At 46.1% G+C, this 14,144-nt stretch overlaps 2 protein-coding genes across 3 annotated transcripts; one reads left to right on the forward strand and one right to left on the reverse strand.

Annotated features, from left to right (window-relative positions):
• Positions 1-4,903: 4,903 nt before the first annotated feature.
• On the reverse strand, positions 4,904-11,246 carry LOC129356695 (nicolin-1-like). Of its 2 annotated transcripts, none has more exons than XM_055026258.1 (7): positions 11,137-11,246; positions 10,483-10,645; positions 9,721-9,900; positions 6,004-6,117; positions 5,846-5,914; positions 5,642-5,746; positions 4,904-5,317 (listed from the first exon to the last, which is right to left on the reverse strand). In XM_055026258.1, exons 2-7 carry the CDS (start codon positions 10,627-10,629, stop codon positions 5,276-5,278), a joined length of 657 nt encoding a protein of 218 aa, XP_054882233.1. In that variant the 5' UTR covers positions 10,630-10,645; positions 11,137-11,246; the 3' UTR covers positions 4,904-5,275. The 2 variants fall into 2 exon arrangements, with proteins under 2 accessions (XP_054882233.1, XP_054882235.1); XM_055026260.1 differs by having other exon boundaries at positions 10,483-10,631; positions 11,137-11,245.
• LOC129356694 (E3 ubiquitin-protein ligase TRIM35-like) lies at positions 7,855-9,436 on the forward strand. The gene is given in 2 exon segments (XM_055026257.1): positions 7,855-8,526; positions 8,528-9,436. Coding segments are annotated over 2 exon segments (1,101 nt in total). The 5' UTR covers positions 7,855-7,906; the 3' UTR covers positions 9,009-9,436.
• Positions 11,247-14,144: the final 2,898 nt, after the last annotated feature.

The following is a 14,144-nucleotide window of genomic DNA, read 5'->3' on the forward strand; positions in this document are numbered from 1 at the left end:
ATTAATTCCAATCCCAAACATTTAATCCTGGTTATCAGAGGATTAATCTCAGGTAATTGTTCAAATTAGTTTTAAAAGTTTCTAATGAAACCCAGCAGAACATTCGGTCCTCCTAACCAGCAGGGGGCGACAGCAGACTGTCACTGACTTTACAGCAACATACCGAGCATGCATACCAGAACCAGAACCAGTACCAGAACCTAAACCAGAACCAGTACCAGAACCAGAACCAGTACCAGAACCTGAACCAGAACCAGAACCTGAACCAGAACCAGTACCAGAACCAGTACCAGAACCAGAACCAGTACCAGAACCAGTACCAGAACCAGAACCAGTACCAAAATCTGAACCAGGACCAAAACCAGAACCAGTACCAGAACCAGAACCTGAACCAGAACCAGTACTAGAACCAGTACCAGAACCAGTACCAGTACCAGAACCAGTACCAAAACCTGAACCAGAACCAGAACCAAAACCAGTACCAGTACCACTACCAGAACCAGTACCAAAACCTGAACCAGAACCAGAACCAGAACCAGAACCAGAACCAGGACCAGTACCAGAACCAGAACCAGAACTAGAACCAGTACCAGTACCAGTACCAGTACCAGAACCAGAACCAGAACTAGAACCAATACCAGAACCAGTACCAGTACCAGAACCAGAACCAATACCAATACCAATACCAGAACCAGAACCAGTACCAGAACCAGAACCAGTACCAGAACCAGAACCAGAACCAGAACCGTGTCTCAGACTCTGCAGTGTAATCCAGATGTTTCCTCGGCTGGATTACATCGGATCTCTGGTCTCTTCATCGTCAGATTAAAACTGGAAGCTGCAGCTTTTAGCAGCATCACTTCAACTGAAGGCAAAAAGAAAGAATGTTGAAGATATCCGGTTAAATTCCGATGATCAGAACCTGGAATCAGGAGTGTTGAGTTTACAGGCAGCCAATCAGAAACGAACAAAACTAAACAATCAGCAGCGATAAAAAGGTTCAGATTTTCTCCATCAATAAACATAATTTCTGAGAAAGTCTGATTTTATTTTCAGTTTCAGACGAACTGAAGAACCTGCAGCAACAAACCTGAACAAATCAAACTGTTTATTCGTGTTCACATCAACAGGAACATTCATTCAGAGCAAACTTTGGGAGGTCGGCGAAGTTGCAGTGAAACGTAACGTAAAATGTGTTTAAAAGTTTTTAAATCACATTCAAGCTGCAGGAGCAGAAATGACTCTGATGAACATCAAACATGTTTTTCTGCAGAGAAATAAAACCGGTGATCGAATCTCTGCTACACATTTACAGACATTTAAGGTTCTAAATAAAAAAGCTTTGATGAGGAACTGCTCTTAATAAAAACTCCTCATAAACATTGATTCATTCCAATGGCTCCAATACAAGTTATGGGCTGTTTACGTTATAACTTGTTGAGCTGCTGCATTTTTAAGCCTTTTTTAGTTTGCCTTGTCGGTGAACAGAGAACCAACAGAGAGACAGACATGAATATCTGGGGAGAAAGTCTAAACAACCTTTTACACAGTGAGCAGTAAAATATTGATTTGGAATATTTTTATGTTTCTGTTGCAGAAAGTCTTTTATGAGCAGATGCTGCAGATGCTGCAGACATGGTGGGAGGAGCCGCATGTTGACTCCGGCAGCTGCAGCAAAGGCTCCTCCATGTTGCTCTGCGTGGTCTCCGTCCCCCCGCCGTCCCCCCGCCATCCCCCGGTGGTTCCGCCTCTGGGCTCCTCCAGCGGTTTCTGCCCAGCTGGAGGAAATGTGAGAATAATGTTGCATCTGGACTAAGCAGGTGTGTTGGTGGTTTGGCTGACGCAGCAGAATCTGATCTGCTGTCCCTGCAGACTCAGAGCTCCAAACGCTCATGTGGGATTAGACTCTGACGCCTCATTTCTTCTTCTCTCCGTTGTTTTCTGCCTTTTCATCCTCAGCAGCCCAGCAGTTTCATCCTGATGCTTTGGGTCGAGTTTCCTCCTGATTAACAGATCACATCGTTTCTGCTCAGTGGCGAATCGTCAAGAAGCAAAAAATAAAACCAATAAAAGCAGCAGAGGAAGCTAATGAGAGCAGCTCTGATTGGTTCTGCATCTCATTGGAGGCTTTTTGATTGGCTGAGACAGATCCTCCATCGGAGGCTGAGTGCTGCTCATCGACTGACGACTGCTGGATTCTGGGGACATCACCAGTCCAGATGTCTCTAGATCTCTCCAGATGTGTCCAGATGTCTCTAGATGTGTCCAGATCTCTCTAGATGTCTCCAGATGTCTCTAGATCTCTCCAGATGTGTCCAGATGTCTCTAGATGTGTCCAAATCTCTCTAGATGTGTCCAGATGTCTCTAGATCTCTCCAGATGTGTCCAGATGTCTCTAGATGTGTCCAAATCTCTCTAGATGTGTCCAGATGTCTCTAGATGTCTCCAGATCTGTCCAGGTCTCTCTAGATGTCTCCAGATGTGTCCAGATCTCTCTAGATGTCTCCAGATGTGTCCAGATGTCTCTAGATGTGTCTCCAGTTTCTGTGTTTTCTCCGATCTGGACATAAAAAGCAGACCTGATCCTCTGAAAAGTGTAGGAATGTTGGAGCGCAGTTCTGATGTGAGGAGCAGCAGCGCCACCGTGTGGTGACCCCGGAAATCAGCTTCATCTGCAGCAGCAGGAGAGAATCAGAACCAGTTCCTGCTCTGATCAAAACCTGGAAGAATAAAATCATATCAACCAGCGTCTCATGAACATTTGACTAAAAACTTAACAGTTTGAACAAATTTGGTTCTGGAGGTTCTTCTGCATCCGAGTCACTGAGCAGGTCCGGTCCGGTTTTGTTCACAGACTCCATCTTCATCATCTTCATCTTCACTGCAGCCGTCAGACAGAATCATCAACATGAAGAGAAATAATAAAAAGAATAACTTCCTGAATTCCTGTTTGGATAAAAACCTCTGCAGATTTCAGCGGAGACGCCCCCTGCTGGCGGCATCTGGAACAGCAGTCCTGTGGTTCTGATGGAGCTCACCTGGTCCAGGAAAACCTGGGTTGGTGTCCATCACCTCCAAAGAGCATCTGCTCTGAATCTGGTGGTTTCTGCAGAGATTCAGGATCATTGTGATCGGTCCGGATCGGTTCAGAATGGATCGGATCACAACAGATCGGATCAGAACAGATCAGAATGGATCAGAACAGATCAGAATGGATCAGAACAGATCGGCTGCTTCAGGTCCGTCTCTCGTTTTTAGGGTCAGGATCTGTTCTATTCGCAGCAGCACACACAGATGGTTCTGGTGGTTCTGAAATGGTCATAAGATAAAACCTGAGGAGAAGTTCTTTGGGTTTTGGAACTGAATCTTTACTGAAACGTTGAACAATATGAAAGTTTAACTGCAGTCATGTGTTCCTGGTTTGAAGTTTGTTGGACTGGAAATGTTTGGAAGCTTCATGTCTGAATGAACTCAGAAACTGTTGGACGAAAATCAACGTTGCAGGAAAATGTGCAGAAATATACACTATATAAAATGTTTCAGTCAACAATAAAACCTACAAATCACCAAAACAGAACAGAAATCTGACTCCATTCAGTGTTCAACGCTTTGAGTCCAGGAAACACATGAAGCTGGTCAAAGTCACACGAGACAAAACGTTTTCCTCCACAGAGAACGACCCGGCATTAAGAAGCTGTAAAGTTTCTGCTCTGAGTGAAACTTGTCTCTTCAGTTATTCCAGTCACAGCATGAAGCCGCTTTTTTCTTCCTGTGGTTGTTGGAGCGGCCGGTGACACGGCTGTCTCAGACTCATCTGAATAAATGATTCATGACTCTGAGGTGAGGAGCTGCAGCGGGTGAGTGATGAGATGTTGGAAAGATCAAATCAAAGCGAATGAGGAGGGCAGGAAGACGAGGAGAAGAGGAACGACTGCAGGACTTAATGAGAAAGAGACAAACTTCACCGCATGAAAACCACTTCAGCTTCAGACGGAGAGCGGCTCGCGTTCCTGACACGTCTTCTGTCAAGAGGAAACAACAGCGACGTCTAACCTGCTGACATGTTGTTCGTGTCATGACAACATCTCCATCAGCAGCAACCGAACACAAAACGACAAGTTCAGAAAATCAGAATCTGTTGGACCTGCAGAACCGGGAGAACAGCAGGATCTGAGCCGGTGTGTTTCACACAGAGACACACACACACACACACACACACACACAGACACACACACACACACAGAGACACACACACACTCACACGGGTTTTCATCTGGTCTGTGTTCTGCTGGCGTTCAGCAGAACACACGGACTGTGTCTCTATGTGTCTCTGTGTGTGTGTGTCTCTCTGTGTGTGTGTCTCTCTGTGTGTGTGTGTCTCTCTGTGTGTGTGTGTGTCTCTGTGTGTGTGTGTGTCTCTGTGTGTGTGTCTCTCTGTGTGTGTGTGTCTCTCTGTGTGTGTGTCTCTCTGTGTGTGTGTGTCTCTCTGTGTGTGTGTGTGTCTCTGTGTGTGTGTGTCTCTGTGTGTGTGTGTCTCTGTGTGTGTGTGTCTCTGTGTGTGTGTGCCTCTCTGTGTGTGTGTGTGTCTGTGTGTCTCTATGTGTGTGTGTGTGCCTCTCTGTGTGTGTGTGTGTGTCTGTGTGTGCCTCTCTGTGTGTGTGTGTGTGTCTCTATGTGTGTGTGTGTGTGTGCCTCTCTGTGTGTGTGTGTCTGTGTGTGCCTCTCTGTGTGTGTGTGTGTCTCTGTGTGTGTGTGTGTGTCTCTGTGTGTGTGTGTGTGTGTGTGTGTTATCGATGATGTCGTCATCACAGTGGAGGATTTTAATATTCATTTTGACCCTGAAAGTGAAAACATAAATATTTAAGATTCGACTGAATTTGCTCAAAAAGATCAACAGTAGATATTTTATGCTGAAACAAAAACCTTTTATTATGTAAATGAGTGAATCATTTTCCTCATTTAGGATCTAAATGTTAATCCTGTGAAAAATTGATTTAACTTGATCAGTTTTATGATTTTTTTTCTCTTTAACAGTCTGAATTATTAACAACACCAAAACAAATGAAGAAGAAAGATCATTTCTATTTTAGAGACAAAATGAGAGAAATGTCCAAATAAAACCAGAAGTGGACCAGGATCAGGATCAGGACTGAGGAGTTATTCTGCTGATGCATCATGATGATCATGTATGACGACACAAAGCGATAAACCAGCAGCGGTTTTCGCTCTTCTGTCTCCACTCACACAGGAAGTGTGTGTTGCTCTGAAAGCCGCGTTACGTCAGCGACAGCAGGCTGATGTCATAACATCCGTCCACCTGCAGGAACATAAAACACAACCCATCCTTTATTTCCAGTTTGTGCCAGGCTGTAAACCAGCTGAGCGTCATCAGAGAGCGTCGCCAGCCTCACACGGCGGCACAGAGGTGTTCCTCAGGGATCTGTGTTTAGATCACCTCAGAAAGCTCTTACTGTCAGGCTGACCACACAGTGAGGTCAGTCGTCTCAAAAACTTCAGGATTTCATGAGGCTGTTTGGTTTCTTTACCAAAGTGGAACATTTTAAAATGGAAAGTTGTTTTCAGTTTGTTTTCCAGGGATGGATACTCGGAGCTGACAGTGAACCGGAGACGAAGGACTCACATCGAAGCGTCCGATGGAGGCTGTGGTCTGGTTGGTCTGCATGACCTCGGTCAGAGCCCACATCTGCTGGATGCTGGAGGAAACGGTGTGCGGGTCCGGCAGGCCCTGCAGGACGCCAGCAGAACACAGACCAGATGAAAACCCGTCAAGCTTTTCATCAGGAGTCTCCGCATGAATTCAAAGTGTTTGGGCCGGAGCGCGTACCTCTACATCAGGAAGCTGGTCGACCAGAATCAGGTCAGACAGCCAATCAGAAACCTCCTTCTGGGGCTCCTGTACCAGACAAGAGAATGATAATAATAACACACCTGGTTTTTGGACTTCTATAGAACTCATACAGAGAGAAAAACGTAACGACTGACCGGTTCCATGTGAGGGAAAATTTTGATCTCCTCCAAGCTGAAGCTCAGCCAGGCAGACGATGGCTGCCTCAGGATCAGCCGGACCGAAACCACGTGGTCTGGCTCCACTAGCATCTGAGGGGCACAGAGTTAGCCGGGAGTTAGCCTGGAGTTAGCCAGGCGTTAGCTGGGAGTTAGCTGGGAGTTAGCCAGGAGATAGCTGGAAGTTAGCCTGGAGTTAGCTGGGAGTTAGCCAGGCATTAGCTGGGAGTTAGCCAGGAGTTAGCTGGAAGTTAGCCAGGCGTTAGCTGGGAGTTAGCTGGGAGTTAGCCTGGAGTTAGCTGGAAGTTAGTCAGGCATTAGCTGGGAGTTAGCCAGGAGTTAGCTGGAAGTTAGCCAGGCGTTAGCTGGGAGTTAGCCAGGAGTTAGCTGGGAGTTAGCCTGGAGTTAGCTAAGAGTTAGCCAGGAGTTAGCTGGGAGTTAGCTGGGAGTTAGCCTGGAGTTAGCTGGAAGTTAGCCTGGAGTTAGCTGGGAGTTAGCTGGAAGTTAGCCTGGAGTTAGCTGGAAGTTAGCCAGGCATTAGCTGGGAGTTAGCCAGGAGTTAGCTGGAAGTTAGCCAGGCGTTAGCTGGGAGTTAGCCAGGAGTTAGCTGGGAGTTAGCCTGGAGTTAGCTGGAAGTTAGCCTGGAGTTAGCTGGGAGTTAGCCAGGCATTAGCTGGAAGTTAGCCAGGCGTTAGCTGGGAATTAGCCAGGAGTTAGCTGGAATTTAGCCAGGCGTTAGCTGGAAGTTAGCCAGGAGTTAGCTGGGAGTTAGCCAGGCGTTAGCTGGAAGTTAGCCAGGCGTTAGCTGGAGTTAGCCAGGAGTTAGCTGGAAGTTAGCCAGGCGTTAGCTGGAAGTTAGCCAGGAGTTAGCTGGAAGTTAGCCAGGCGTTAGCTGGAAGTTAGCCAGGAGTTAGCTGGGAGTTAGCCAGGAGTTAGCTGGAAGTTAGCCAGGAGTTAGCTGGGAGTTAGCTGGCAGTTAGCTGGGAGTTAGCTGGAAGTTAGCCAGGAGTTAGCTGGGAGTTAGCCAGGAGTTAGCTGGGAGTTAGCCAGGAGTTAGCTGGAAGTTAGCCAGCAGTTAGCTGGGTTAGCTGGCAGTTAGCCCGTTGTCCTGCAGGAAGTATTACTTCCTCACACATATTAATCAGTGTTTATCAGAACTGAAAAAAAGCTAAACAGGGAAACTTTGGACCTCAGTTTATCTGAACAATGACCCGAGTTCTACTTGGAGAAACAGTCCTGAAGATGATGAATTTCCAAATGAGCATTTCCAACATTCGTTTATATGGGAAGGTTAACGTTGATGTCCAGGTTACAGTGAACGCAGCACGACAGAAACTAAAAACCTGGGGAGGCAACAAATTAGCGAATCTCACTAAAGAGATGATTTCAGTTCCTAAAGTCTAAAAACGTCCGTCTGCCCATCCATCAACCAATCAGCTGGTAGATCAGTTTGTTATTCCAACATTAATCAGTAATGAGTCACACTGAGCTTCACCAGATATTAATGCTGATCTCACAATATGTGGCAACTCTGTGCCATTATGGCACAACGATAGAAACATTCATCTTAGTTTCTCCATCGTTACTAAGCTCAGCTGTCTGAATGCAGCTTCAGACACACTTACAAGGAGACGAAGGAAAAACCTCAGCTACAGGTTTAAACAAAGATCCTCACAGGAAGTCTAACAGGTTTTAGCTCCGCCCCTTCTCTGACTCACCTGAGGGGAAACAGGAAGCAGCTTGTAAAACAGAGACGATCAGATTCACCGTCAGAACAAACTGACTGCTTCATCTGAGTAAATCCAGCTGCAGGACGGAAATAAAAACACGCGGCGAGGGAGCGAGCCTGACGGACTGGGTTTCAGCTTCACTCAGAGACAAAATGGCTTCCAGACCAGAGGAGGATCTCTGCTGTCTGGTCTGTCAGGACGGCTTTAAGGATCCGGTTGTTCTGTCATGCAGCCACAGCTTCTGTAAGGAGTGTCTGAAGAACTGGTGGAGACAGAAACCAGCAGGAGAGTGTCCAGTTTGCAAGAGGAAATCTTCAAGAGAGGAACCGACTTTAAATCCGGCTCTGAAGACTCTGTGAATCATTCTTAGAGCAGAGAGAGCAAAAGCTTCAGAGAGTCTCTGCAGTCTGCACTCTGAGAAACTCAAACTCTTCTGTCTGGACCATCAGCAGCCAGTTTGTCTCGTCTGCAGAGATTCAGAAAAACACATCAAGCACAGATTCAGAGCCATCGATGAAGCTGCTCAGGATCACAGAGAGAATCTGAAAACATCTCTGGAGCCTTTAAAGAAGAAACTGGAGCAGAAGAAGGAAGTTAAAGAGGAGTTTGATCAGACAGCAGAACACATGATGGTCCAGGCCCGACACACAGAGAGGCAGATTGTTGAGCAGTTTAAGAAGCTTCATCAGTTTCTAGCAGAGGAAGAGGAGGCCAGGCTGGCTGCACTGAGGGAGGAAGAGGAGCAGAAGAGAGGGATGATGGAGGAGAAGATGGGCTCTGAGCAGAGAGATAGCAGCTCTTTCAGACACAGTCAGAGCCACAGAGGAGGAGCTGAGAGCTGAAGACGTCTCATTCCTGCACAACTACAAGGCTGCAGTGGAAAGAGTCCAGCGCTGCCCCCTGCTGGAGGATCCACAGCTGCCCTCAGGAGCTCTGATAGACCAGGCCAAACATCTGGGCAACCTGGCCTTCAACATCTGGAGCAACATGAAGGACATGGTGACCTACACTCCTCTGGTTCTGGACCCAAACACGGCGAATCCAGAACTCCTGCTGTCTGAAGATCTGAGCGTTGTGACAGCAGGACGGAGGCAGCAGCTGCCTGATAATCCGGAGCGGTTGGACGTTTGGTGGTCCGTTCTCGGCTCTCAGGGTTTTAACTCCGGGATCCACAGCTGGGATGTTGATGTTGGAGACAGTGAGGTTTGGACTCTGGGTGTGTTAGCAGAATCTGACCAGAGGAAGGGAAACTAACAGTCTGGATTATGGGGATTGATGTTGACAGAAAATGGATTATCAGTTTGTTCTCCAGGTTCCTCCTCAGATCTATCAGCCCAGAAAAAGATCCACAGGATTCGAGTAGGATCTGGACTGGGATGGAGGAAAGCTGCACACACACACACACCTTCACACACACCTTCACACACACCTTCACACATACCTTCACTGACCGAATGTTTCCTTATATTTACACTCTGGATGAAGTAAAAATCTCACAGATGAAGATCTGAGATAAAACAAACTTTAAAATCTGATCATCTGCTTGTTTCTGGTTCACTCATCCCAGTATTTTAAAATAACAAACTTATCAGACAAATTTGGTTAAATTCATTCACGTACGATGTAGTTTATGTCCGTCTGGTCTACATATTCAGGATAATAAAGTGTTTTTCTTTCATTCATCTTTCCAGAGTTTCAGGATTCTCTTTGGCTTAGTGTTAGCGGCTACATCTTTAGCATTGAAATGCTATTTTGGGCTAGCATAGCTTCACTGATAGGCTAACTCCTTTTAGCTTAATTTGTTTTCCATCATCCAATCAGATTGATTAGAAGCAGAAACTAAAACCCAGTGGAACCAGAGACTCTTCATCGCTGCTGTCTGAGGAAGACGCTTTGCCTCTCGTCTGTTCTGAGTCTGAATCAGACTTTGGGTCAGTGGATGTTCATCGATAAAGCCGTGACCCACCTGCTTCCTGTGGATGGAGTAGTAATCCTGGGAGCCTCTCTCTGTGTGCGGGTTGTCCATCAGCGGCAGGTCTCGGAGAGCCGTGACCCACTTGGTCGGCCCTTCCTGCCCAGAAGCCCTCCTCAGCAAACGCACAGTGACGTAGGCGGTGTAGTAGTTCTTAAAGGTGATTTCCTCAACCTGCAGACAGACAGTGGAAACAAACACAGAAGCAGCCCAAACTGAGCGCCTGGACAAACTCGCTGGGATTAAATAGCAGGATCTCTGCAGCTCTGAGGTGAAGAGGAGCCACTCTGCATCGAAGCTGTTTGTAATTACAGCTAAATGCTGAAAAGCAGGTCAGAGCTGCTGAGTCCAACAGAAGGACGACCAGTTTTCTGGGCAGACAGATCTCCTGATCTCCACTGTTGCAGCACAACTTCCTGCTGGACGTCTGAACGCCAAAAACTCATTGAAAACAAACCGATTGAATTTAGAAACTTTGGACGAATGCTCCTTTCTTTCAGCGCTCTGAACTTTTTAAACACTGTAAAAACTTTGCAGAGGTGAACATGAGGTTCCCAGTCCAGCTGAGGGAACCTCTGGTTTCCTGTTTAGCTGTTCAGAAATGAACAGTTCATTTCTGTTCGTCTGTCAATCAGCAGCTTGTTTCTCTGGAGAACCAAAAACCTTTAGTTTGGTTTGCTCAGCCTGAAGCAGAGCAGCGTGAGGTTCTGGGAGGATGATTGATAATTTACTGTTTCTGTTGTGTGTCTGACTTACACTGACTGGTTTCCCAAAGGGGAGGGGGACATCGAGCACACAGACCCCGGACTGACCCGGTTCCGCTTTGGGCTCTCCGATCTGCAGGTAGACCGGAGGTTTGACTGTGCAGGAGACCGGCTGTCTGCTGCCGTCCACCTGGCTCATCTCTGGAGACAAAAACCTGATGACGTCATGAGTTACGACATTTCATTTCCCTTAGAACTGAACTGAATATTGACTTCGTTCAGTTCAACTCAATTCAAATGTACTCTATTGATCCCAGGGGGTTAAATACTTCACGTTTTAAGCAAAACGTTCACAAACGAGCCGAATTTTTACTGATGAAATATTGTGTTAAAATCAGTTTTCAGTGTCTTGAGAAGCAGCGAGCTGAGCGACCGGCAGCTGATTGTATCTTAATGAAGCGATCTCCTGCATGACGTCTGGTGGCCGCGGTCAGCACCACGGACAGCGACTCCACGCACTAAAGCAGGTTTAAAGCAGCCCTGGGAAAAGAACCGATTCATTTTAATGAGCCGTTTGGCTTCAAGTGAACTCTGTTCAGAAAGACAGCTTCAGCACGGAGACCTACACGGTTAGCATGGCGGCTAACGGCGGCTAACGGACGCTAACGGAGGCTAACGGAATGAACGGAGCCGGTTCTCTGCTCACCTTCCTCCGGTGGAGAGTCAAAGGTCAGAGCTGAAGGTAAGATCTGGGCAGTGAGAGGAAAAAGCACAAACTCCAGCTTCTGTTCACGTCCTAAAGATATTTGGCGAAACTTCCCGGTTGGCACGGTAACCAAGGCGACAGGGAGTCTCTTAAAGGGCCAGCGTCTCTGAAATATTCAGAACATCAGGTAAGACTTTACCTGAACCTGGAGTTCATCATGCAAAGATCAGTTTTTTATTCTACATATTTTCATTGGAAAACATGAATAAATCCCACAGAAATGATTTATTTATATGTTCACATATGGAAGAGATTATTGGAGCAGTAAAACAGTTTAGGATCAACATGACCCTCCACTGCTGCCTCCAATCAGTTCATATATGTTTTAATATTTTCCGGAAGTTCAGGTCTTTTTCTCTTGGGAAAACATGGATCCGTTGAAATGTATTGATATCACTAATATGTTCAATCCAGGTATAGACAGCCTGTCATCTCTACAGTCAGCAGCAGGTGGCAGCATTGCTGCACCAATAAACCCGTTTCCTCATTCCGTCCTCTGAGCTCCTGGACTTTAACTATACCACAGCCTCCTGCTGAGATCCAGCTGTGGTGGCAGCAAGCAGAAAACTGCAGACATTTATCTGGAGCAAAAACTGCATTCAATTTCACAACAGAGTGACACCAGCAAGACTAATATTTACTATTTTCCATCAACATCATGTTGGTAAATATTTTTTCCCCACAAACATCAGAAGAAAATGTATCAAACCTCATTTTAGAAATGTTTCATGTTTTATTGTGTTTCAAAACCTGAAAACAGAAACAGCTGATTTTAACAAGGACCCCCCCCCCCCCACACACACACACACACACACACACACACACAAGCAGAAGAAGAGGAAGAAGAGAAGAGGAGAAGAGGACTCGGCTTCTGCTCGTCTCTCATGTTTTAAAGCTTCCTGTGTTTCCTGGTTTCTGCTTCTCCAGAGATTCTGTCCACATGTGTTTTAAATCAGATCAGAAACCGGTTCAGTGAGACAAGCCCAAAGAAGGGAGCTTCGTATTTCAGGGAGTTTTCCATTGAACGTTACAGAGAAAATGGAGACAAAATGTTCCTCCATGAAACACAACGACCCGACAGACTGAAAATGTTTCGCTTTTAAATCTTGTTCTTCACAGTCTGAATCATTCAGGAAGTGAGCAGGAACAGGAATAAATCTGACCTCCAATTATGACCAACTGATGCGTTTTCTAGTGAAACGTGACTCTGATGGGTCACCTGGAAATCCTTCACTGCAGCCAGGATTATTATAAAACATGAAGAAGTCCAGATTCAAACACAGTCTGGGAGTTTGGAGAGAAAAGCAACTGGGATCGTGGTTGGATCAGTGAAGTTGTTCAGAAGCAGAGAGGTAAGATTCATTCGTCAGAAAACAGCAGCTTTGATGCAGCTGTACTTTATCAGCAGGAGAACCTGACAGTCGGAGAGACAGCCAATATTTGCCACGGTGAAATTAGAAGAAGCTTCTTTTTAAAGTGCCAAAACAATTTTAACTAAGTGCAAAACGGAGCCTGGAGCTTCCGCGGATCCAATTACCGTACGGGAGCTTAGAGCCTGATAGTGCCGCCATGTTAAGGCTGTTTCTGGAGAAACAAACTCAATTCCAAAGTTCAGAGTTTCTGTAAAAAAACAGCAACGCAGAGCGACGCAAAGGAAGGAGAGAAGATAGAAGAGGGAGAGAAACGAGGGAGGAGGAGAAGATTATTATTATCATTTTGACCTGAGATTTTAGACCAGATCCACTTCATCTAGAATCGTTTCAGTTTGATCCTCGGTGGATTAAATCTCCTCATCAGATCCTCCTCCTTTTATTCTCCATTATTAATATTTTTTATTTCTGCTGCCAGGCACATTGAAGGTTTGTGTGGATATGAAACGTCCTGGCAGTCAGCTGACGTCTGACCTGCTGCACACGTTGGAAAAATACTGAGGAAAATTCATTCACGTCCCTCTGAGTGCCGCTGACAAAAAGTTCAGGTTTCTGAGGAAGTTGTGAGATTAGATGTGATCAGCAAGTTTCTGACTCTGACTGTGAGAACCAAAATCCTGAAAACACAGAATCCAACCTGTGATGCTCCTAACAGATTCACCTGAGTGATGTCATCCACACAGGTGAGACCAAAGGAGACCTGATGGACCAGAATGCACTGCTGGTCCAGCTGAAGCACGGTGGTGGAGAGATGATGAGGAAGAACTGAATCGATCAGAAAAGTGGATCATGTCAGTTTGAGATGAAGAGTTTTAATTATTTAGTTAAATTAGTGAGTCACAGATGGAACAAACTTTCTGAATTATACTCTATATTTACATGGTTTGATACGAATACAAAGTCACCAAAGGACAGTTTGCTTTGAGTTGTGAGTCCAGTAGCAGTGATGGTGGCAGCGTAGGAGTTCATCCTGCAATCGGAGGGTTGCTGGTTGACCCCTGACCCCTCCTGACGCTGCTCTGTGTCTCTGCTTCTGACTGCAACCCAGAGGAGTGCTGCTGGTTTCCGGAGACCGGCGCCGCCATGAGACGTTTGGGCGACTGGAGGAGAGAAATGATGGCGGTAAACTGCGGCTGGTGAAGCACAGCAATGCAAACACCTGCAGATTTTTATGTTCCATGCATTTGTTATCAGGGCTGCGTTTTAATGGCGCGGTAAATCACAGGCCGGAGCGGCGGTGGCGGTGGCGGTTTATTAAAGCTGCAGCATCATGAAGACAAGATGGAGGAAAACGTCTGTTTTCTGAAACCTGCTCAAACTTTACTCAGTTCAGATCACAACCTGAAAACGCAGTGAAGCATGATGGGTAAAGTCTAAATATTAATCATCTGTCCGTCATAATTATTATGATGCATCAAAACAACAAGATTTTTTCTGGTTGTCTTTTAAAACCGGCAGCTGATGAGCAGCTCAGAAGCTCAAATAACACATGAACTCTGACCCCAAGTCCCAGAGAGG

This window comes from Poeciliopsis prolifica, unplaced genomic scaffold (genome assembly GCF_027474105.1).
Source record: "Poeciliopsis prolifica strain line A6 unplaced genomic scaffold, Auburn_PproV2 SCAFFOLD186, whole genome shotgun sequence".
Classification (NCBI taxonomy): domain Eukaryota; kingdom Metazoa; phylum Chordata; class Actinopteri; order Cyprinodontiformes; family Poeciliidae; genus Poeciliopsis; species Poeciliopsis prolifica.